General features: G+C 41.5%; 1 protein-coding gene across 1 annotated transcript in view; it reads right to left on the bottom strand.

Moving 5' to 3' along the window:
* The window catches only part of A2ML1 (alpha-2-macroglobulin like 1), a 48,176-nt gene extending 41,342 nt beyond the window's left edge, over positions 1-6,834 (bottom strand). The window contains exons 1-4 of the mRNA XM_065941618.1: positions 6,759-6,834; positions 5,460-5,646; positions 4,794-4,956; positions 3,988-4,040 (exon numbers count right to left, since the gene is read on the bottom strand). Of these exons, the coding sequence (XP_065797690.1) occupies positions 3,988-4,040; positions 4,794-4,956; positions 5,460-5,646; positions 6,759-6,823 (468 nt within the window). The 5' untranslated portion in view covers positions 6,824-6,834. The remainder of the gene's footprint in view (positions 1-3,987; positions 4,041-4,793; positions 4,957-5,459; positions 5,647-6,758) is intronic.
* Between the last annotated feature and the right edge of the window lie 15,574 nt (positions 6,835-22,408).

Raw genomic sequence — 22,408 nt, forward strand, 5'->3', positions numbered from 1 at the left:
ATTAAAAAAAAATGAGACATCTTACCACTGGAGAAATAAGTCTGCCATCACCCTAACTAAGTAATCAAACTCACCATCATTAATAATGGGACAACCTGGTATTATGTACCTCCTGAAGTGATATATTTGAGGTTCCCAACGTTATCTATCTTTTTAACCAAATATTTTTACCAAAAGTTTAGTTTAAACCCAATTAAGACTTCAGAACTGCCTTCAGAAGATAAAAGAACAAGTTATATTACACAGTAAGAAGTAATCAGGAAAATCAAGAATAATGAATGTTCCATAAGACAACTATGCTGCTATGCTAAATTGCTTCAGTTGTATTCAACTCTGTGAGACTCTATGGACCATAACCCGCCAGGCTCCTCTGTCCATGAGATTCTCCAGGCAAGAATACTGGAGTGGGTAGCCATTCCCTTCTCCAGGGGATCTTCCCCACCCAGGAATCAACCTGCATCTCTTTTGTCTCCAGCATTGATAGGCGAGGTTTTTTTTTTGTTGTTGTTACCACTAGCGCCACCTGGGAAGCCCTGCCACATAGGCTTCCTCAAAAGTAAATATCATATTCCATAATGGGAACTTTCTATAAGTCATCTAGCCTGACATCACCTCTCTCTCCCTCTCTCAAAAAAGTCAAACTAATAAGAAAACAAGGGGGATTAGTTTAGAATATGAGAAAATTTTTAAATGTAACAACCAAATATAATGCATGAATCTGATCAGAGCTTGGTTTGGAAAAAAAAATTGTTAGTTGGAAAACTTAGAAATGAATATTATATGAATGATATTAAATAATTTTTGTTAATTTCTTCAGATGTTATGATAATATTTTAAGATATTCATTTTAAAAGATACAGGCACCTAAAGGAAGCAAACATTAACAGACATAAAGGGAGAAATTAACAGTAGCACAATGATAGTAGGGGACTTTAACACCCCATGTACATCAATGGACAAGACATTCAGAGAGAAACTCAGTAAGTAAACAACAGCCTTTGGCAATTTATTAGACCAAAGGAACATTCTATATAATATAGAATATTTCATCCCAAAGCAGGATATTCATTCTTTTCAAGTGCAAATGGAATATTGTGACATGATAGACACATGATGGAATACAAAAAGTCAGTAAACTTAAGAAAACTGAAATCATATCAAGAATCTTTTTCAACCACAACACCATGAGACTAAAAATCAACTACAAAAAAAACACACAAAAAACCCACAAACACATTGAGTCTAACCAATATGTTACTAAACAATCGAACTGAAACCATAAAACTTCTAGAAGAAAATATAAGCAGTAAACTCTTTGACATTGGCCTTGGTAATATTTTATTGGAGATGTCTCCTCAGGTAAGGGGAACACAGCAAAATTTTTTAAATGGGACTACTCATCGCAAGGAAAAAACATTGTCTTCTATTTCTTTAGTTTCATATCTATATAAGATGAGTATTGTTTAGTCACTAGGTCATGCCCAACTCTTTCGCAACCCCATGGAGTGTAGCCTGCCTGGCTGTCTGTCCACGGGATTTTCCCGGCAAGAATACTGGAGTGGGTTGCCACTCCCTCCTCCAAGGGATCTTTCCGACCCAGGCATCAAACCTGCGACTCCTACATAGCAGGCAGGTTCTCATATGAGATGACAGATGTTCACTAGACTTATCATGGTCATTATTTCATGATGCATGTAAGTCAAATCATTATGCTGTACACCTTAAACTTATACACTGCTGTACATCAATTACATCTCAATAAAACTGGAAGGAAAAAAGTTATTTCAGTAATAGCTCTTTTCTCCCAGCCTTCAGTTCAAAAGAATCCACATTCCCAAGTGGTACATTTGGGACTGGGGGATATGGGGGGGGGGGCACATTCTGCCCCTCTTTCTAAAGAGAAGAACAGGACATGCACAAACCTAGCTATATACACAATAAGGAGGCACGTGTCACCGAGATTACTGCCATTGCTATAAATTCTAGGGGGGAAGAAAAACCAGTTCTGCCAGGAACAAAATCATTTTTTTTAAAGAGTCAAGAAGCAGATTTGGACACCAGTAAGTGTTCAACCAGAAAGGTAGCATTTTCACTGGAAGCTACCTGAGGTTTCTAAATAACTAGGTATAGCAACAAAGCTAGATACTATCAGTTACTAGCCCGTATACTTTTGTTGCTAGAGGACGAAATATTGAGCTCTGTAAACTCACAATTTTTGTCACTCCCCTTCTTTAAAAAAAAAAAAAAAAAGTTATTTGGCTGTGCCAGGTCTTAGTTCCAGCATGTGGGATCTTTAACTACAGCACTCAAACTCTTAGTTGCCACATGTGGGATCTAGTTCTCTGACCAGGGATGGAACCTGGGCCCCCCTGCATTGGAAGCATGAAGTCTTAGCTGTTGGACCACCAGGGAAGTCCTACCACTCCATTTCTTAGTAAAACATTTTTAGCTAATTGCAATGTATCATTTGGAGTTCCAAATTCAGTGTCTCAGATTTTCAGGGCTCCAAGTTGCAACTTGGAGTGGGAGCTGACTAGAGAAATGGTATGTGGGGAGAAGAGTAATTTGACAACAGAAAGAGAGCAGAGAAGTTCGGAAATCACAGCACCTGTAATTCAGCACAATTTGAACAGAGGCAAAAAAACATAAAAGGAGTAGCTAATGAGATTGACATCCAGGGGGCAGTAGAGTCTAAAATAACTCTAGCTGTGGCCACACTGACCCCTGGCCTCTAGTTGGTGATGGACAGGGAAGCCTGGCGTGGCGCAGTCCATGGGGTTGCAAAGAGTCGGACACAACTAATCAACTGAACTGAACTGATCCTCATCCGAGCTCTAGAATAAAGGCTTCCAAGGTGCTCAGTGGTAAAGAATCTGCCTGCCAAACAGAATACTGGGATTCATCCTTGTGTCAGGAAGATCCCCCTGGAGAAGGAAATGGCAACCCACTCCAGTATTCTTGCCTAGAGAATCCTATGGAGAGAGGAGCCTGGTGGGCTACAGTCCATGGGATCACAAAGAGTCGGACATGACTGAACGACTAAACAGCAACTTAATATTATACTGAAGTGATCAGGAAAGAATACAGGTGATAGGAAGGAGAAACTAAAATGAATTCTAAATCAGGAAAGGAAGTAGTGGTTGTAGGAGGCTACTGATCAACAATAAGCTTATAGCCTCTCTGTACATCAAGAAAGGAAACAGCAGCCTGGGAACATGGAGATGGAATATAAGCAATGCTTTCGCCATGATTATCGTTAAAATTTTCATTTGAATACATGGACTGTAACTGAAGGAGAAAGAAGGCAGCTGGGGGTGTCTGAGAGGTATTGGGTTGGGCCAAAAGTTCATAAGATGGTGTATAAAATCCAAACGAACTTTTTGGCCAACCCAGCACTTCGAACGTGTATAGAAATGACACAAGCCCTAAGTTCAGAGCAAACCAAATCATATGACTTATGATTCTAGTGATCGAATTGTTTGAGGAAAATTTAAGTATTCGCCAAATGTTACCACATTTTTACCTTTGGCACAGAACGTTGCTTAAGAAAATTGTCTATACTATAAATTACCTTGCCTCATAGTTAAAAAAAGAAGAAGAAGAAGAAAGATCCTTATGTCTTCCTTTTGTTAAAAGCATTCCTGAATTACTTCTTAGTATTTGAACTGCAGAGCCACTAGGTGTCACTCCTGGAGGGAACGTCTTGACGTTTGAAAAAACTCTTACTTAACAGAGGCAAATGGAACCGTCTCTTAAGAATGTTAACCTAATCGATGCTTTCAGATGTCAAGCCTGAGAGTGAGATGCCGCTGCCTGCTTTCAGGCAGATGAGGGCTGGGAGGTTTGGACAAGCTCCCTGACTGTAGAACCCACAAGTGTTCTGCTTCTAAAGGGCCTCCTCCCCTGGAAAGGATCTCTCCTCCCTCATTCTCCAGTCTGCCCTCATGCGTTCCCTTGCCAGGTCCTTCTTCCCAATGAAACTCTTACCTGGTCATTCACTGGAACAAAGGTGCTGGTGAGGGTGACGATACGGAAACGCACTAGAAGGAAATGGGTGTCATCAGCAACAGGGATTTTCCCCCTCCTCCACCTCTCAGAATCTTTCTTTCTTCTACCCTTTTGCTTTCTCATACATACTTCTGAGTCAGCAAAATCCTACCAGGTTTTGCTTTTGAAATAAAACCTAGTCTGAGAGACAGCTAACGCCCCAGCAGTCACAGCTCCCGACTTTGAAAGTTCAGGATGGAATCCGCTTCAAAGGAAGAGGGAGCAAATATAAATCCTAGGGCTTGGGCCAAATGCCCTTGATGTTTTTTGATTCTTATACTGGCAGCTTGCTATGAACCCAGTGATCCAGTTACACCCGCCAAATTCCTTTCCAGGAGAAATCTGTATTTTGTTTTACTTATTTGCTTATTTGGAATTTTTTGGCCACTCATTGGGTCTTGTAGGGTCTTCATTCTCCGGCCAGGGATTGAACCTGGACCCATGAGAGTGAGAATGTGGAGTCTTAACCACTAGACTGCCAGGGAATTTCCTGTATTTTGTTTTACACACACACACACACACACACACACACACACACACACACAGAGTAGCAGCTCCACCTACTACTCTTTTGCTTGGGTAGCACTGCCTGCATTCAGCCCCTACAACCCTTTATCCCTCCAGGCTTCCTCCATCCTTCCGTCTCTTCCTCGGTCCATGGGGCTACCACCAATACGCAAAGCCCTTCTACGAATGTGTGAAGATACGCCCTGGCTTTTGTCTCATCCCACCTATGTGCCTCTTACCTTCCTGCCCTGGGCTGTAGATAGGTTTGTCAGTTTGTATAAAGATGCCATTCTGCTGCCTCTGAATCAGAACCTTTTTCTTGTCCTCAAAGTAGACGTTATTTCCAATTCCTCTCACCCGGACGGTGGCTACCTCTTCTGTGCCACCGGAAGGAAGTGGTACCTGGGCAAGACAGGAGAGAGCTCTGGAGAGAATCAGGAGACCGGGGGTGGGAGTGGGGAAAGGACAGAACCAGCTAGTCTCAGCCCAAGAGGGAGAGTAAACGGAAAGGAATTAGTGAGGGGGTGGCAAGGTTGGAGCCATGAGAAAGTTGCCAGAAATCTGATATTAAAACTCCAAGTAAAAATCTTAATTTATCTACTTAGAAAAATAATTGTAATATGTAGTGGAACTCTATGTAACTTTGTTCTGTATTTTCCAAGTCACCTGTCAATATCCTATCATACATTTTTGTAATTAAAAAAATTTTTTTAAAAAGAAAGAAAAAAAAATGTTGCCAGAGAATAATATCAGAAGTTATGGCCAGGAATTGAAGTTGAGAGATGAGTTTAGAAGCCATGGCAAAAAGTAAGATAACAGAAAACATACTTAAAGATAAATTATAGTGCATCCAGGGAGGAGAATAGGAAAACTGAGGACGAGAGTTGGGCTAAGCCTGTACTTACCAAAAAGGACGAGCAATGTAAGTGTCTCGTCTTTAGTCCAAACTGTTGGAGCAATGTGTGAGTCTTGCCCTTGGTCTCCAGAGTAACAGTGAATTTTACATTGTTGTACCCAGGACTCAGATCCAAGCAAACCCTCTGAGTAGAGGGGAACTTAAGATGGGCTGGTAACGTCACCAGATAGTTTCTACTAAAGAAAGTGAAAAAGTGTTAGTCACTAAGTTGTCTCTCTGGCTCTTTGCAACCCCATGACTGTAGACCACCAGGCTCCTCTGTCCATGGGATTCTCCAGGCAAGAATACTAGAGTGGGTAGCCATTCCCTTCTCCAGGGGATCTTCCCAACCCAGGGATCGTACGCAGGTCTCCTGCATTGCAGGTGGATTCTTTACCATCTGAGCCATCAAAACTATACTTCTACTAAAGAAGCAAAAGGATTTCAGGGCAGTAATGACTCATCTATTTAATGCAAAATTAATTAATCCCTATCCTGAGTACTCAGTATGTAGTAATGAATTAAAGAGACAAAGCACCTGCCATTATGAGCCTTATTTTCTATAAGGGAGAGAGAGAAAAATAACAAATAACTCAGACTTATACTCACACTCCTCCCCCCGCACCATAGGCCACCATGGAGAACCTAGGCACAGGGTACCAAGGAGGAAGTGAGTTCTATTTGGGATCTGGAAGCAGACCAAGCCAGTCAATTCTAAAGGAAATCAATCCAAAAAGAAATCAACCCAGAATATTCATTGGAAGGACTGATGCTGAAGCTGAAGCTCCAATACTCCGGCAACCTGATGTGAAAAGCCCACTCATTGGAAAAGACCCTGAATCTGGGAAAGATTAGAGGCAGGAGGAGAAGGAGAAGTTGAAATGGTCGGATGGGATCACCAACTCAATGGACATGAGTTTGAGTGAGCTCCAGGAGATGGTGAAGGACAGGGAAGCCTGGATTGCTGCAGTCCATGGGGTCACAAAGAGTGGACAAGGCTGAGTGACTCACACTTTCACTTTTCAGACATAAAGAAAGAGCAAGAAGAACTGAACAACCAGAACAACAACAGAGATCAGAGCAGTGGGAGGCTACTGTATTTTGATATTATCATATATTTTAAAATTTCTTCTTGGCATCTTAGCTTTTCTCTCTAGGTAAAGGAGAAATAAAACCAAAGAAATAAAAAGATGAAAGGGCATTAAAATAAACCAAAAGTTATCTCCTGCCCCCCTCCATAGTTATGTCTTAGAAAGATGGATGAAGATGCCACCTACCCTAAATCACCCCTGACACACCAAGCACTTACGGGAGAAATTTTCCTGCCGAGGCTGGCAACAGGGCTAATATTCCTAGAAGGAGCTGAGCCCACATCTTTGTGGGTAACAGAGTCCTCAGGAGCAGGAGCCAGAGATTGGCTCACCTCCTGTAGCATATATATATATTAACCCTCCAGGTAGGATGTGGAGCAATGAGGATGCCACAGCCAATCACATTTTGGGGCCTCAGGCGGAGGTGGTATACCAGGGTAGGGCTTCTATTCACTTCTTAAAATTTATTTCTCCCCGAAACATTCATACTGGCTCAGCCAGTCTCAAAAACCTGTTTAGGGGAAAAACCAGGGCTGATGTATTCACAGCGGTAAACCTCTTAGAACACATTTGAGGTCCTTCCCTTTCCTTCTGATTTCTTTCCAAATTCCCATTCACATTTGATCTTTTTTTTCTCTCTTCTTATTATTCTATTAAGATGTATTTGGAAACAGGTGTGGGAGCATATCAATTCAAAGCAGTAGGCGTTAACCAAATGGTGGATTTTTTAAAAATACTATTCACTATTATCATGACTATATGAAAATAGGAAACTATACCCACCATAGAGGAAATATAAATTGGACAATCTTCAGAGAGCAATTTCACAATACTGGTCAAGAGCCTCACTGATTTGCATATTCTTTGACACAATGACTCTTATTCTGGGAACATCTTTTTATGGGGAACTAGAGCAGGCACGTATGCAGAAAATATATCCACTGAGTTTCTTCCCAGTGCTCTTTATAATGGCAAGACTTGAAAGCCACCTAAAGTATAAATTAGTTAGGATACTTTCTAACACCAGTGACAAATCTGAATCAAGCCTACTTAAACAAAAAAGAGTTTTTAATAACTGGGGAGAATAAGACATAAAAAAAGGGTTTTCCTGGTGATTCAGACGGTAAAGAATCTGCCTGCAATGCACGGGACACGGGTTCAATCCCGGGATTGGGAATATCCCTAGGAGAAGGGAATGGCTATCCACTCCAGTATTCTTGCCTGGAAAAATCCATGGACAGAGTAGCCTGGCATGCTATGGTCCATCGGGTCACCAAGAGTTGGACATGACTGAGTGACTTAAATGTAAACTTTTTAGACATAAAGAAAGAATGAGAACTTCCCTGGTGGTCCAATGGCTAAGACTCCATGCTCCCAATGCACAGGGCCAGGTTCAATCTCTGCTCAGGGAGCTAGATCCCAGATGCGGCAACTAAAGATCCTTCAAGCAGTAGTTCAGTTCAGTTCAGTCACTCATTCATGTCAGACTCTTTGTGATCCCATGAACTACAGCACGTCAGTCCTCTATCCATCACCAACTCCCAGAGTTTACTCAAACTCACACCCATTGAGTCAGAGATGCCATCCAACCATCTCATCCTCTATTGTCCCCTTCTCCTCCTGCCTTCAATCTTTCCCAGCATCAGGGTCTTTTCAAATGAGTCAGTTCTTTGCATCAGGTGGCCAAAGTATGGGAGTTTCAACTTCAGCATCAGTCCTTCCAATGAATATTCAGGATTGATTTCCTTTAGGATGGACTGGTTGGATCCAAGGGACTCTCAAGAGTCTTCTCCAACACCACAGTTCAAAAGCATCAATTTTTCAGTGCTCAACTTTCTTTATAGTTCAACCTGCAAGCAGTAACAAAGATCAAATATCCTGAGCAACTAAGACCCAACGAATAAAAATATTTTTAAAAAGAAAGAAAGAACTGAATCAGAGAAACTCTGAAAACTTTATGACCTGAAATTGGAGCCTTGATTCTGCCAGGATTAACTTCACCCACCCCCAATTTTTCCATCTTATTTGCTCATCTCCTGACACACAGAGGATTTACTTTAAGTGATGAGGAAGATGGCAACTGCGCATCCTCAATCCATATTCCTTCAGCTCTAGGATTTCAGTGGACAAAAATTTTCATTTAAGTAATATAAATTTCTAAAGAAAGATTTTTTTCCTTCTTTCACACCCTCACTTCTGAATCAACTATTGTAGCCAGGATACTATGATAGGGCTTCCCAAGTGATACTAATGGTAAAGAATATGCCTGCAATGCAGGAGACTTAGGTTCAATATCTGGGTCAGGAAGATCCCCTGGAGAAGGGAATGGCTACCCACCCCAGTATTCTTGCCTGGAGAATTCCAAGGACAGAGGAGCTTGGTGGGCTACAGTCCATGGGGTTGCAAAAGATTCAGACACAACTGAACGTACTTGCTTACTTATACCATGATAGGGAGTTCTTGGGTCATTCTGAGGCCAGTGTTATGGCTTACTGTGATTGACAGCCCCATCGAACCACAACAACTTGGAGATGAGAAACCCTCTAATGAAAGAAGAGGGTTGGGGTAAAAATGCTGGGGAAAAAATACATAGTCTATTATTATGTCTAATAATATGAGTTACGTTGAAAACGTTGCCATAGTAATATAAATTAATACTGTTCAGCTATTTAAAATAATGGTTTTGTGACAAAGAGAATTGTTCGAAATACTAATTGCAGGGGTGGGAGGAGGAAATAGCAAGACAAATTAATTTTTAGAAATGTCCACTTCCTCTATGGTTGCAAAAATGCCAATTAGGAAAAGCAAGACAAACTGCAAGATCACAGCTTTTCTTGAACCAAAAAGTTGAATCAGAGACCTGAGTCAAAGTTAAGTCAACTAAACAGCCTGAAATCTAAGGAGGCACAGTTCCTCCAGAGCAAAGATGGAATGTTTCATCTGTGTCCTACATGGGAATTACTGGAGCCATCATGGAAGCAGTAAGACTAATACAGCTAAAGGTTTTTATTTTCATTTTATGTGTTTATTTATTTTTGGCTGCACTGGGCCTTCATTACTGTGCATGTGATCTGCTCGAGTTCTAGTGATCGGGGGCCATTCTCTGGTGCAGTGCCTGGCTTCTCATTGCTTTGGCCTCCCTTGCTGTAGAGCATGGGCTCCAGGACGTGAGTGCTTCAGTAGCTGGGGCACCCAGACTTAGTAGATCTGCAGCATGTGGAATCTTCCTTGACCAGAAACTGAACCCATGTCCCCTGCACTGGCAGCCAGATTCTGGACCAGCTGAAGTTTTATAATGAACTATCCCTGGTAGCTCAGTTGGTAAAGAATCCTCCTGCAATTCAGGAGACCCCAGTTCGATACCTAGGTTGGGAAGATCTGCTGGAGAAGGGATAGGCTACCCACTCCAGTATTCTTGGGCTTCCCTTGTGGCTCAGCTGGTAAAGAATCCGTGTGCAATGTGGGAGACCTGGATTCAATCCCTGGGTTGGGATGATCCCCTGCAGAAGGAAAAGGCTACCCACTCCAGTATTCTGGCCTGGAGAATTCCATGGATTGTATAGTCCATGGGGTCACAGAGAGTCGGACACAACAGAGTGACTTTTTACTCACTGACTCACATTAACTATTAAAGGCCTATGTGGGCTTGAGTGCCATCTCCCTGATCACAGAACATGGCAAGAGTGAACATTGACATTTTAGGAATCAGCAAACTGAAATGGACTGGAATGGGTGAATTTAACTCAGATGACCATTATATCTACTACTGTGGGCAAGAGTCCCTTAGAAGAAATCGAGTAGCCATCATAGACAATAAAAGAGTCTGAAACTCAGTACTTGGATGCAATCTCAAAAACGACAGAATGATCTCTGTTTGTTTCCAAGGCAAACCATTCAATATCACGGTAATCCAAGGCTATGCCCCGACCAGTAATGCTAAAGAAGTTGAAGTTGAACAGTTCTATGAAGACCTACAAGACCTTTTAGAACCAAAAAAATATGTCTTTTTCATTATAGGGAACTAGAATGGAAAAATAGGAAGTCAAGAAACACCTGAAGTAACAGGCAAATTTGGCCTTGGAGTACAGAATGAAGTAGGACAAAAGCTAATAGAGTTTTGCCAAGAGAACTTACTGGTCATAACAAACACCCTCTTCCAACAATGCAAGAGAAGACTCCACACATGGACATCACCAGATGATCAAAACTGAAATCAGATTGATTATATTCTTTGCAGCCAAAGATGGAGAATCTCTATGCAATCAGCAAAAACAAGACTGGGAGTGGACTGTGGCTCAATTCATGAACTCCTTATTGCCAAATTCAGACTTAAATTGAAGAAAGTAGGGAAAACCACTAAACTATTTGGGTATGACGTAAATCAAATCCCTTATGATTATACAGTATAAGTGAGGAAAAGACTTAAGGGATTAGATCTGATAGACAGAGTGCCTGAAGAACTATGGACAGAGGTTTGTGACATTGTACAGGAGGCAGGGATCAAGACCACCCCCAAGAAAAAGAAATGCAAAAGGCAAAATGATTGTCTGAGGAGGTCTTACAAATAGCTGTGAAAAGAAGAGAAGTGAAAGGCAAAGCAGTAAAAGGAAAGATATACCCATTTGAATGCAGAGTTCCAAAGAAAAGCAAGGAGAGATAAGAAGCTTTCCTCAGTGATCCGTGAAAAGAAATAGAAGAAAACAGTAGCTGGGAAAGACTAGAGATCTCTTCAAGAAAATTAGTGATACCAAGGGAGCATTTCATGCAAAAATGGGCACAATAAAGGACAAAAATTGTATGGACCTAACAGAAGCAGAAGATGTTAAAAAGAGGTGGCAAGAATACATAGATGAAATATACAAAAAAAAATCTTCATGACCCAGATAACCACGATGGTATGATCCCTCACCTAGAGCCAGACATCCTGGAATGCCAAGTCAAGTGGGTCTTAGGAAGCATCACTATGAACAAAGCTAGTGGAGGTGATGGAATTCCAGTTGAGTTCTTTCAAATCCTAAAAGATGATGCTGTGAAAGTGCTGCACTCAATATGCCAGCAAATTTGGAAAACTCAGTAGTGGCCACAGGACTGGAAAAGGTCAGTTTTCATTTCAATCTCAAAGAATGCTCAAACTACCACGCAATTGTACTCATCTCACACACTAGCAAAGTATTGCTCAAAATTCTCCAAGCCAGGCTTCAACAGTACATGAATCATGAACTTCCAGATGTTCAAGCTGGATTTAGGAAAGGCAGAGGAACCAGAGATCAAATTGCCAACATCCGTTGGATCATTGAAAAAGCAAGAGAGTTCCAGAAAAACATCTATTTCTGCTTTATTGACTATGCCAAAGCCTTTGACTGTGTGGATCACAACAAACTGTGGAAAATTCTGAAAGAGATGGGAATACCAGACCACCTGACCTGCCTCCTGAGAAGTCTGTATTCAGGTCAGGAAGCAACAGTTAGAACTGGACATGGAACAACAGACTGGTTCCAAATCAGAAACGGAGTACGTCAAGGCTGTATATTGTCACCCTGCCTGTTTAACTTATATGCAGAGTAAATCATGAGAAACACTGGGCTGGAGGAAGCACAAGCTGAAATCAAGATTCCCGGGAGAAATATCAATAACCTCAGATATGCAGATGACAACACCACTCTTATGGCAGAAAGCAAAGAAGAACTAAAGAGCCTCTTGATGAAAGTGAAAGAGGAGAGTGAAAAAGTTGGCTTAAAACTCAGCATTCAGAAAACTAAAATCATGGCATCGGGTCCCATCACTTCACAGCAAATAGATAGGGAAGTCATAGAAACAGTGACAGACTTTACTTTGGAGGGCTCCAAAGTCACTGCAGCTGGTAACTGCAGCCATGAAGTTAAAAGACGCTTGCTTCTCGGAAGAAAAGCTATAACCAACCTAGAGAGCATATTAAAAAGCAGAGACATTACTTTGCCTACAAAGGTCTGTGCAGTTAAAGCTATGGTTTTTCCAGTAGTCATGTATGGATGTGAGCATTGGACTATAAAGAAAGGTGAGTGTCAAAGAACTGATGCTTTTGAACTGTGGTGTTGGAGAAGACTCTTGAGAGTCCCTTGGACTACAAGGAGATCCAACAAGTCCATCCTAAAGGAAATCAGTCCTGAATATTCATAGGAAGGACTGATGCTGAAGCTGAAACTCCCATACTTTGGCCACCTGATGCAAAGAACTGACTCATTTGAAAAGACCCTGATGCTGGGAAAGATTGATTTGGGGAGCAGAAGGGGACGAAAGAGGATGGGATGGTTGGATGGCATCTCTGACTCAATGGACATGAGTTTGAATAAACTCTGGGAGTTGGTGATGGACAGGGAAGCCTGGCGTGCTGCAGTCCATGGGTCCCAAAGAGTCAGACACGACTAAGCGACTGAACTGAACTAACTGTGGGCTTGAGTAACTCCCAGAAAAATCTCTGTGTGCCAAAGAAGCAAGGGAACTTGTATTTACTCACAGATTCTTTCCCGAGACTTCGACCAGGTGCTCGAAAGAAAGCCTAAGCAAGGATGACAGAGTAAATTAAGGCTCCCTTAGTAGTATAGGCATAGAGGACAATATTATCCATCCCTGCAAGAAAGGGCCAGTTCCCCTTACTCTTCTCTCAGAAGTCTTAAACCTCTGAGGAGGAACAGCAAAAACCCACTGTTGCCAACAGAAGGAATAAGGGGAAAAAAAATATACCCTAGAGGGAGAGGGAAAAGAAACAGCCCTAGCGAAGAGTTCTGTGCCGGTGTTTTTATTCATTATGCATGTATGTATATATGTACGTTATTTATTTTTGGCTGCACTGGGTCTTCATTGCCGCCTGCGGGCTTTCTCTAGTTGTGAGGAGCAAGGGCTGCTCTCTAGTTGTGCTAGGTCTTCTCATCGTGGTGACTTCTCTTGTTGCAGAGCTCGTGTCCTAGGGCACACGGCTTCAGTAGTTATGGCGCACAGGCTCAGTTGCTCTGAGGCACATAGCATGTTAGTTTCCAGATCAGGGTTCGAATGCTGTGTGCCCCTACACTGGCAGGCAGATTCTTAACCGCTGGACCACCAGGGAAGTCCTGCCAGTGCCTTTAAGATCTCCTAAAACCGAAGGAGGGGCAAGAAAATCCTTCCCACACAAGACTTGCCACAGAGAGAAAGCAGAGGGAGGCAGGAAGGCTGAGAAACCTCATTCTCCAGGGCCCAGGTACATAAAAGCTATCTAAGACTGATGATGAAGGGGACCACAGAGAACCACCCTACCCATCACCACTAATCTAGCAAGCACCAAGGAACGAGTAGTAGCATCTGCCACTGGCAGAGGAGCAAGAACAAGGAGAGAAACTACTTCTATACAAGCCTACAAGGTGTATAAAGAATGTTGAGAATTGAGGGTGGAGAACAAACATTGAGAAATCTTTCCATCATTTCAGACTCCACCCTAAGCCTAAGACACCGTAAGAGGAATTTGAAACTTAGGGTGCCCTAGAAGTAATCTTGGCAATAGCAAAACCTAATTCCACCTCACCTTTTAACTAGATGGTTCTATCCACCAAGCTAAACTGCCTGGGACAAGGCACAAATAGTATTTCCCTAAATCTCTCCTATTCTACACAAAATGTCTGGCATTCAATCAAGAGTTATATGATCTGGACTTCCTTGATGGTCCAGGAGTTAATACTCTGTGCTCCTAAATGCAGAGGACCTGGGTTTGATCCCTGGTCAGGGAACTAAATTCCACATACAGCAACTAAGACCTGGCCAACTAACACCTGGTCAAATAAATAAATAAAAATAATAAATATTTTTTAAAATTACATGATCTATCAAAAGAAGAACAAAGAAGACAAACCCTTGCCTTCTAAATACAAAACAATTGAGAGAACCAGGTTCAGAGGTGATCTACATGTTAGTAGTATCAAAGAGGGAATTTTAAATGGCTAGGAGAAATTTCAAGGACTTCCCTGGTGGTCCAGTGGCTAGGACTCTGAGCTCCCAACACAAGGGAACTGGGTTCGATCACTGGTCAGGGGACTGGATTCCATATGCCACGCTAAGATCTAGTACAGCCAAAAAAATAAATTTTTAAAGGATCTAATGATAAAGGTGGACAGCATCTGTGAACAGATAGGGAATTCTAAAAGAAAGACATAAATGATAAAAGATAAAAATACTGAAAATAAAAACTATGGTATCAGAGATGAGCAACTTCTCTTAAAGGCTCATTAGTAAACCTGACAGAGCTGAGGAAATAATAAATCAGTTTCTACTCTTGAAATGAGTCAATAGGAGTTACCCAAACTGAAACATCAAGAAAAAAGAGGACAAACTGAACGAGTATCCAAGAGCTGTGAGGCAATATCAAATTGTTTAATGTACATGTTATTAGAACCCTAGGGGAAGAGAGAAAAAACAAGCAGAAGAAATATTTGAACAGATAACAGATGAGTCTTCCAAAAATAATGAAAAGCATCAAATATTATATCCAAGAATCACAGCAGGATAAATGCCAAAATAAAACACACCTAATCCATCATGTTCAAACTTCTCTAAACCAGAAATAAATAGGGAGTGCTGGAGGTGGCCAAAGCAGGGGGAAAAAAAAAAAAATATATATATATATATATATATATATATATATATATACACATATTGCATATTAAAAAAAAATAAAGGTCAGAACTACAGGAACCTCTTCTTGAAAAGCATAACTATCCAGACATCTTTAAAGCATCAAAAGGGGGGCGGAGTGGATTCTGTACTCAGCAAATGTATCTTTTAATAAGGAAGGGGGAAAAGAGGTTTTATTCAGACAAACAAAAACTGAGAATTTATTGCCAGAAGATGTATTCTACAAACAACATTAAGGGGAGTTCTTAATTAAGGCAAAAGAAATAAAACAGGAGTTGACAAACTGGCCTGCTGTTCATATCCAGCCTTTCACGGGTTTTGCGAATAAAGTTTTATTGGAACACAGTAATATTCATTTGCTTACATATTATCAGTGGCTATTTTGTGCTGTAGTAGATCTGAAAGATGATTAAGAGACCATGTGGCATGCAAAGCCTGTATTATTTATACCTCATTGTTTACAGAAAAACTGTGCTGACTCCTAGAATAAGACATCATACACAAACTGCACAAATAAATGCAGATCTCTGGATATGGTATCAAACTATAAAAGGCTTACAGGTCAATTTAAATCACTCTAAAAGACAAATGACTGCCTAAAGCAAAAAATAATTCATTCTGAGCTGTAATGTAGGAGTAAGGTACTTCTTAATATATCAAAACAAAGGGACTGAAAATGAATAAAGAGGACTTCCCTGGTGACACAGTGGATGAGAATCTGCCTGCCAATTCAGGGGACATGGGTTCAGTCCCCTGTCCAGGAAGATCCCACATGCCTCAGAGCAACTAAGCCTGTGTGACAACTCCTGAAGCCTGTGTGCCTAGGGCCTGTACCCCTAGAGAAGTCACAATAAGAAACCTTTGCACCACAACAGAGAGGAGCCCGCCCTCCCCAAACTAAAGAAAACCCTCGCCCTGCAACAAAGACCCAGCGCAGCGGAAAATGAATAAATAAATAATGAAGAAAGAAACTTTGTAGAATCTGCTTATCATAATCCCTCTGGCATGTATCTCTTCCTTCTTTCCTCCTACTTGGAATTTTCTGGTTCTAAATTTTTCTCCTCTTCTTCCCTTTGTAAGATGTCAGAGCCCACCACTATCCACGTCTACTTCTCTCTCCTTTTCAAAAATCCCAGAAATACACCTTCATTCTCTTCAGCCAATGATCTTTTACTCTGGCCCTTTGATTTTAGTAGATAAAAATTCATTAACTGTGGGACCTTGTTGAACATCTTCTAACCCTGTGGATCTAAAAGAAAAATGAAAATGGGGGCGGGTAAGAAGTAAGAATGACTTAGCTGCATATCCAGTAAAATATTGGCTGTGCAATGAAAACATAGCAATGCCTAGTCTGGGAGGGGTGCTGATCTACACTACAAGTATTTTTTGTTTGCTTGTTTTTGGCCATGCAGCACGTGGCACCTTAGTCCCCCAAACAAGCCTGCAACCCCTGCATTGGGAGGCAAAGTTTTAACCACTGGACTGCCAGCGAAGTCCCTACATTACATGTATTGAACCTGGATACAGTGACAGATTGCATTTCCTGGGTTCCAAAATCACTGTAGACAGTGACTGTAGCCACGAAATTAAAAGACGCTTGCTCCTGGGAAGAAAAGCCATGACAAATCTAGACAGCGTATTCAAAATCAGAGACATGACTTTGCTGATAAAGGTTTTTATAGTCAAAGCTGTGGTTTTTCCAGTAGTCATGTACCGATGTGAGAGGTGGACCATAAAGAAGGCTGATCACTGAAGAATTGATGCTTTAAATTGTGGTGCTGGAGAAGACTCTTGAGAGTCTCTTGGACAGCAAGGAGGTCAAATCAGTCAATCCCAAAGGAAATCAATCCTGAATATTCATTGGAAGGACTGATGCTGAAGCTGAAGCACCAACACTTTGGCCACCTGATGCGAAGAGCCAACTCATTGGAAAAGACCCTGATGCTGGGAAAGATTGAGGGAGGGAGGAGAAGGGGATGACAGAGGATGAATGGTTGGATGGCATCACCGACTCAATGGGCATGAGTTTGAGCAAATTCTGGGAGATGGTGAAGGACAGGGAAGCCTGGCAAGCTGCAGTCCATAGGGTCACAAAGAGTTAGACACGACTTAGTGACTAAACGACAAGTACTCAGTACAGCTAAGGAAAAAACTTGTTCTGGTGTGTAGGGAATTTTTTTAGTTTACGTTATCCCAGCGTTCCCAATCCTTTTCTGTATATTGTATATTTTATCCCACACCCTTCTGCTCCAGAATGTTACTTTCTCATTTTCAGGTTATTTCCACTTTTTCACATATATTCTTTGATCTTCCATCTGCTAACATTTTCTTTGGAAATTTCGTTGTCCAAATGTGACCAGCTTTCTTTGCTTGCTAGTCTCCTAGGATACATGTTGGTACTATGGTATTCTCAGCAAGCTAGGTTTCTGCTCCCCTCATTTGAGAGGAAGAATGAAGAGAAGGGTGTGTTTCTGTCCCACTGTCAGTCTGCTGAGCTGAGATTACCTCTGGAGAGCAGGGACTAACTAAATTAAGTCCTGCTTTTGGGGAAAAAGCAGGGAGGAACCGCCCGGAGCTGGGCCACTCCTTGCTTGCTTCTGTGTCTCCTCCACCCTTCTCGACTAATTATAAGCCCAACTCTTTTCTTTTCCAAATCCATTCTAGTAAAGGATGTAATGTGTCAAAGTTCAGATATGAATGCATCAGGGCAAATGTGGTTCCCACGCAACCCCACCCAAGCTTTGACAGTACCTGAACTAACATTTAGCTTCCTGAAGTAAGAAATGAAAGAAAACTGAACATGCCGATTACAAGAGGCAAAGGAGAAACAAAGAGATCACATGCTCAGATTACACACAGGAAAAGGATATTTTTTTCCAATAAATATCTATTGATCACTGTTACAGGATGAATTGAGCTTCCTCAAAATTTGTCTGCTGAAGCCTATCCCCACTCAGTACTTCAGAGTGTGACTGTTTGGAGATGGGGTCCAGTCTGCCAGCCGAACCCAAAGATTTTGGACATGTCTCCACACAGCTGTATGAGCCAGTTGTAAATCGCGCGCTTGTGTGTGTGTGTGTGTGAATTTAATTTATGTGTAAAAGACATCTTCAGCATGTTAAACCTAATAGGGAAAGTATTCGAAGACCTTTTCTTTGACTTCAAAGAAAATATTTCATAACATAACGTACACATGAAAAGTCTAATAATGAATGAGAAAAGTCCTAAAGAAATGCCTTGTGGGGTTTCCCTGGTGGTCCAGTGGTTAAGACTGCGCTTCCACTGCAGGGGGCTCCCTCTCCATCCCTGGAATGTTTAGTACCTAAAGCATGCTACTGATAATACTTGTTTAGAAGACAAATCTGTGGGCTGGGTTAGAGGTGAAAGGAAAAGTTCAAAGGAATACAGCGTGTGACTGAGACGTTTCAGGGAACCTCTTTCATACAGGTTCTCATTGGCCTTTTATGGCCTTTAACTTTTTTATATGTAATTTTATTTTTTTATTTATTTTTCACTCTGCTGGCTCTTCCTCGCTGCTCGGGCTTCTCTCTAGTTGCTTCCCTCCAGTGGGCTTCTCACCGCGGTGGCTGCTCTTGTGTGGAGCACAGGCCTGGATGCTCTGTGTGTGTGACGAAGGGTCTTCCAGGATCAGGGAAGACTGGCAGGTGGATTCTTAGCCACTGATCCACCTGAGAAGCCCTATCACTCTTACTTTTTAACTTTAAATCCTTTACCAAAGCCAAAAAGAAAGAAAATCTTCCATTTTGAAAGATAGGACCTTCCTCTTCGGTCATAACTGTATTATTTTGTCTATGAGGCACTGATTTATCCATATTAAGCCACCCTTCTTGAATGTGATGGGACTATTTGGGAGAGGGGAAAGGAGAGGAAGGAGGAGTAAAACAGATGTAAGTGCTTCCAGTAAAGCGTAACCTTCCTTCTGGAGACGCAGACTATAAGAGATTGATGTGAGAGTGGAACAAAAGTTTTCCTAGAAAGTCAGCAATGCTGGGCACATAGGAAGCATTCAATATGTTATTGTTGACTGCTGAAGTGAACCAATAGCACCTATACACTTCACAGCAAGATACTGGATACTCTACACCAGCCACCACTATTTTATTACTGTGGTTATATATTAATAACATGTGAGCCCCAGGGAAGAACAGGCTGTAACTTCAGGCCACTTAGAACAGTGTCTGGCTGTGGGAGGCATTTAATAAATATGAAAGAGTGGGAAAAAAAAAAAGAGAGAGCAAAAAAAGGCCTAATGAAGGTAATTTCAGCAAAAATCATACAGTAAGACCCTCCAAAAATTTGTCCTTCCATAAAAGCGACCAAAAAGGCCTGGCACAAATGGTAAGAATGTATCCAAGGAACATTTAGTTAAGAAAAAAAGCCAAACCTGGTAACAGCAATGAACCTTGCAGCATTTTATCTTAGTTCAGTTCAGTTCAGTCGCTCGGTCGTGTCCAGCTCTTTGCGACCCCATGAATCTCAGCACGCCAGGTCTCCCTGTCCATCACCAACTCCTGGAGTTTACTCAAAGTCATGTCCATGGAGTCGATGATGCCATCCAGCCATCTTATCCTCTGTCTTCCCCTTCTCCTCCTGCCCCCAATCCCTCCCAGCATCAGGGTCTTTTCCAATGAGTCAGCTCTTCGCATGAGGTGGCCAAAGTATTGGAGTTTCAGCTTCAGCATCAGTCCTTCCAATGAACACCCAGAACTGATCTCCTTTAGGATGGACCCCATCCCCAACTCCCCAGTTCTATGGCAGCCTTAAAAATAAAGCCTGCATTTCTAATACTGTGCGTGACTGCGTGCTAAATCGCTTCACTCTTTGCAACCCTATGGACCTTAGCCCGCCAGGCTCCTCTGACGGAGGGATTCTCCAGGCAAGAATACTGGAATGGGTTGTCATACCCTCCTCCAGAGTATCTTCCTGACCCAGGGATGGATCGGTGTCTCTGTCTCCTGTCTTGGTAGGAGGGTTCTTTACCACTAGCGCCACCTGGGGGTCGGGGAGCAGAAAAGATCTCATTCCCAAAGAAATGCCATTCTTTGATCTATTTGCTGGGGTTCCCTGGAAGACCACTGGCAAGGCTCTTCATTTAACTGCACACAAACTTGCCCAGAGCTAACCACCTTGGGGACCGAGGGAAGAGCTTTTGCTGAATGTTTTAAAATCGCAGCTGCCTCAGATGTTGCTACACACAATAGACTAACCGCAAAGCTTAAAAAGAAAAGCTGAGGAATGAGGTATGCACAGGGACTTTGAAAAAGCCTGACATTGAAAAATTCTTTGGAATTATTTTTAAAAACCACAGAACAAATAACAAGTCTAAGAAGCACGAAAATGATAAACCCTGAGGAGGCAGGAGAATCTACTTTGCAGAGCTGCCCCGTATTATTATTTGAGATGTTTAGTTTTCAACAAAAAATTTATGAGAAATAAGAAAAGTATCACTTATACACAGGGGGGAAAAAGTCAATAGAAATGGTCACTGAGGAAGTCCAGATGTTGTACTTACTAAGTAAAAACTTTGCATTAGTTATTTTGTTTTTAATTGGAGAATATGCTTTACAATGCTCTGTTGGTTTCTACCCTACAACAGTGTAAATCGGCTATAAGTATACATATGTCCCCGCCCTCTTAAGCCTCCCTCCCACACTCCCAATTATTTTAAATGTGATCAAATCACATCTAAACAACTAAAGAAAGTACGGTAATAATGTCTCATCAAATAGAGAATATCTATAAAGAGAAAGTCTGGGGAACTTCTCTGACTGTCCAGTAGTTAAGACTCTGTGGATTCCGATGCAGGGAGCATGGGTTTGATCCCTGGTTGGAGAACTAAGATCCCATATGGTGCAACGTGCAGCCACAAAGAAAAAAAGAGAGAAGAGAGAGAAAGTTTTTAAAGGATCTAAATAGAGATTTTGATGTTGAAAAACATATATTCTATCCTGGGAAGTGTTTTATATGCGTTTTTTTTTTTTTGCTAAATTGCTTCAGTATCGTCCAAGTTTTTGCAATACTATGGACTGTAGCCCTCCAGACTCCTCTGTCCATGGGATTCTCCAGGCAAGAAAACTGGAGTGGGTTGCCACGCCCTCCTCCAGGGGGTCTTCCCGACCCAGGGATCAAACCAACATCTCTCATGTCTCCTGCATCTGCAGGCGGGTTCTTTACCACTAGTGCAACTTGGGAAGCCCTTATGTGTAGTAGAAAAAATGTGTTATGCTACCATTGGGTGTTGAAGTAGTCCATGGGTGTCTGTTAGATGTAAAGTTGGTCAAGTCTATTTCCTTGTTGATTCTCCTTGCACTTGTTCTAACCATTATTGAAAGTGGGGTATTAAATTCTACAGTCATTATTGTTGAATTGTCTATTTCTTCCTGTAATGTTGTCCATTTTTACTTTTCAGACCTGTTTTAGGTGCATATGTTTATAATTGTTACTTCTTCTTCATAGATTGATCTTTTCTTATTACATCTTTTTTTGGTCTCTAGTAAGGATTTTTGTCTTCAGGACTGCATTGTCTGATATCAGCATAGCTACTTTAGCTCTCTTTTGGTTACTGTTTCATAGCATAGCCTTTTCTGTTCCGTTACTTCCAATCTACTTGCACCTTTGAATAAAAAATGACAACATATAATTGGATCACATTTTTCATTTTATACATCCATATGCCAATTTCAGCTTTTTGATAATTTAATCTACTTTCATTGAATGTATTAAAGGATCAGTTAGAATTTATGTCTGCCAGTTTGCCATTTGTTTACTATGTCTTCTTGTTCCTCAGTTCCCTCCATTACTGCATTCTTTTTTGGTTTAGCTTTCTAGTGGCCACTTAAATGTCCTTGTTCTTTTACTATGTAATTTTATATTTTTGGCCACAGGATCTTACTTCCCCAACCAGGGATGGAACCCAGGCCCTTGGCAGTGAAAGCTGAGATTTCTAACTCCTGGACCACCAGGGAATTCTCTACATATTTTTAAATTGTGTGTTTTGGGGTTGCTCTGTGGATAATCATTAACATCTTAATTGGTTGCAATCTGACTTGGATTAATACAAATTCCATTTCAATAGTTTATAGAAACTTTACTCTTACATAGCTCCACTCCCTCCTACCTTTGTCCTGCATATTGCCACCCTGCTTATTTAACTTCTATGCAGAGTATATCATGCGAAATGCCAGGCTGGACAAAGCACAAGCTGGAATCA

This window comes from Muntiacus reevesi, chromosome 1 (genome assembly GCF_963930625.1).
Source record: "Muntiacus reevesi chromosome 1, mMunRee1.1, whole genome shotgun sequence".
NCBI lineage: Eukaryota > Metazoa > Chordata > Mammalia > Artiodactyla > Cervidae > Muntiacus > Muntiacus reevesi.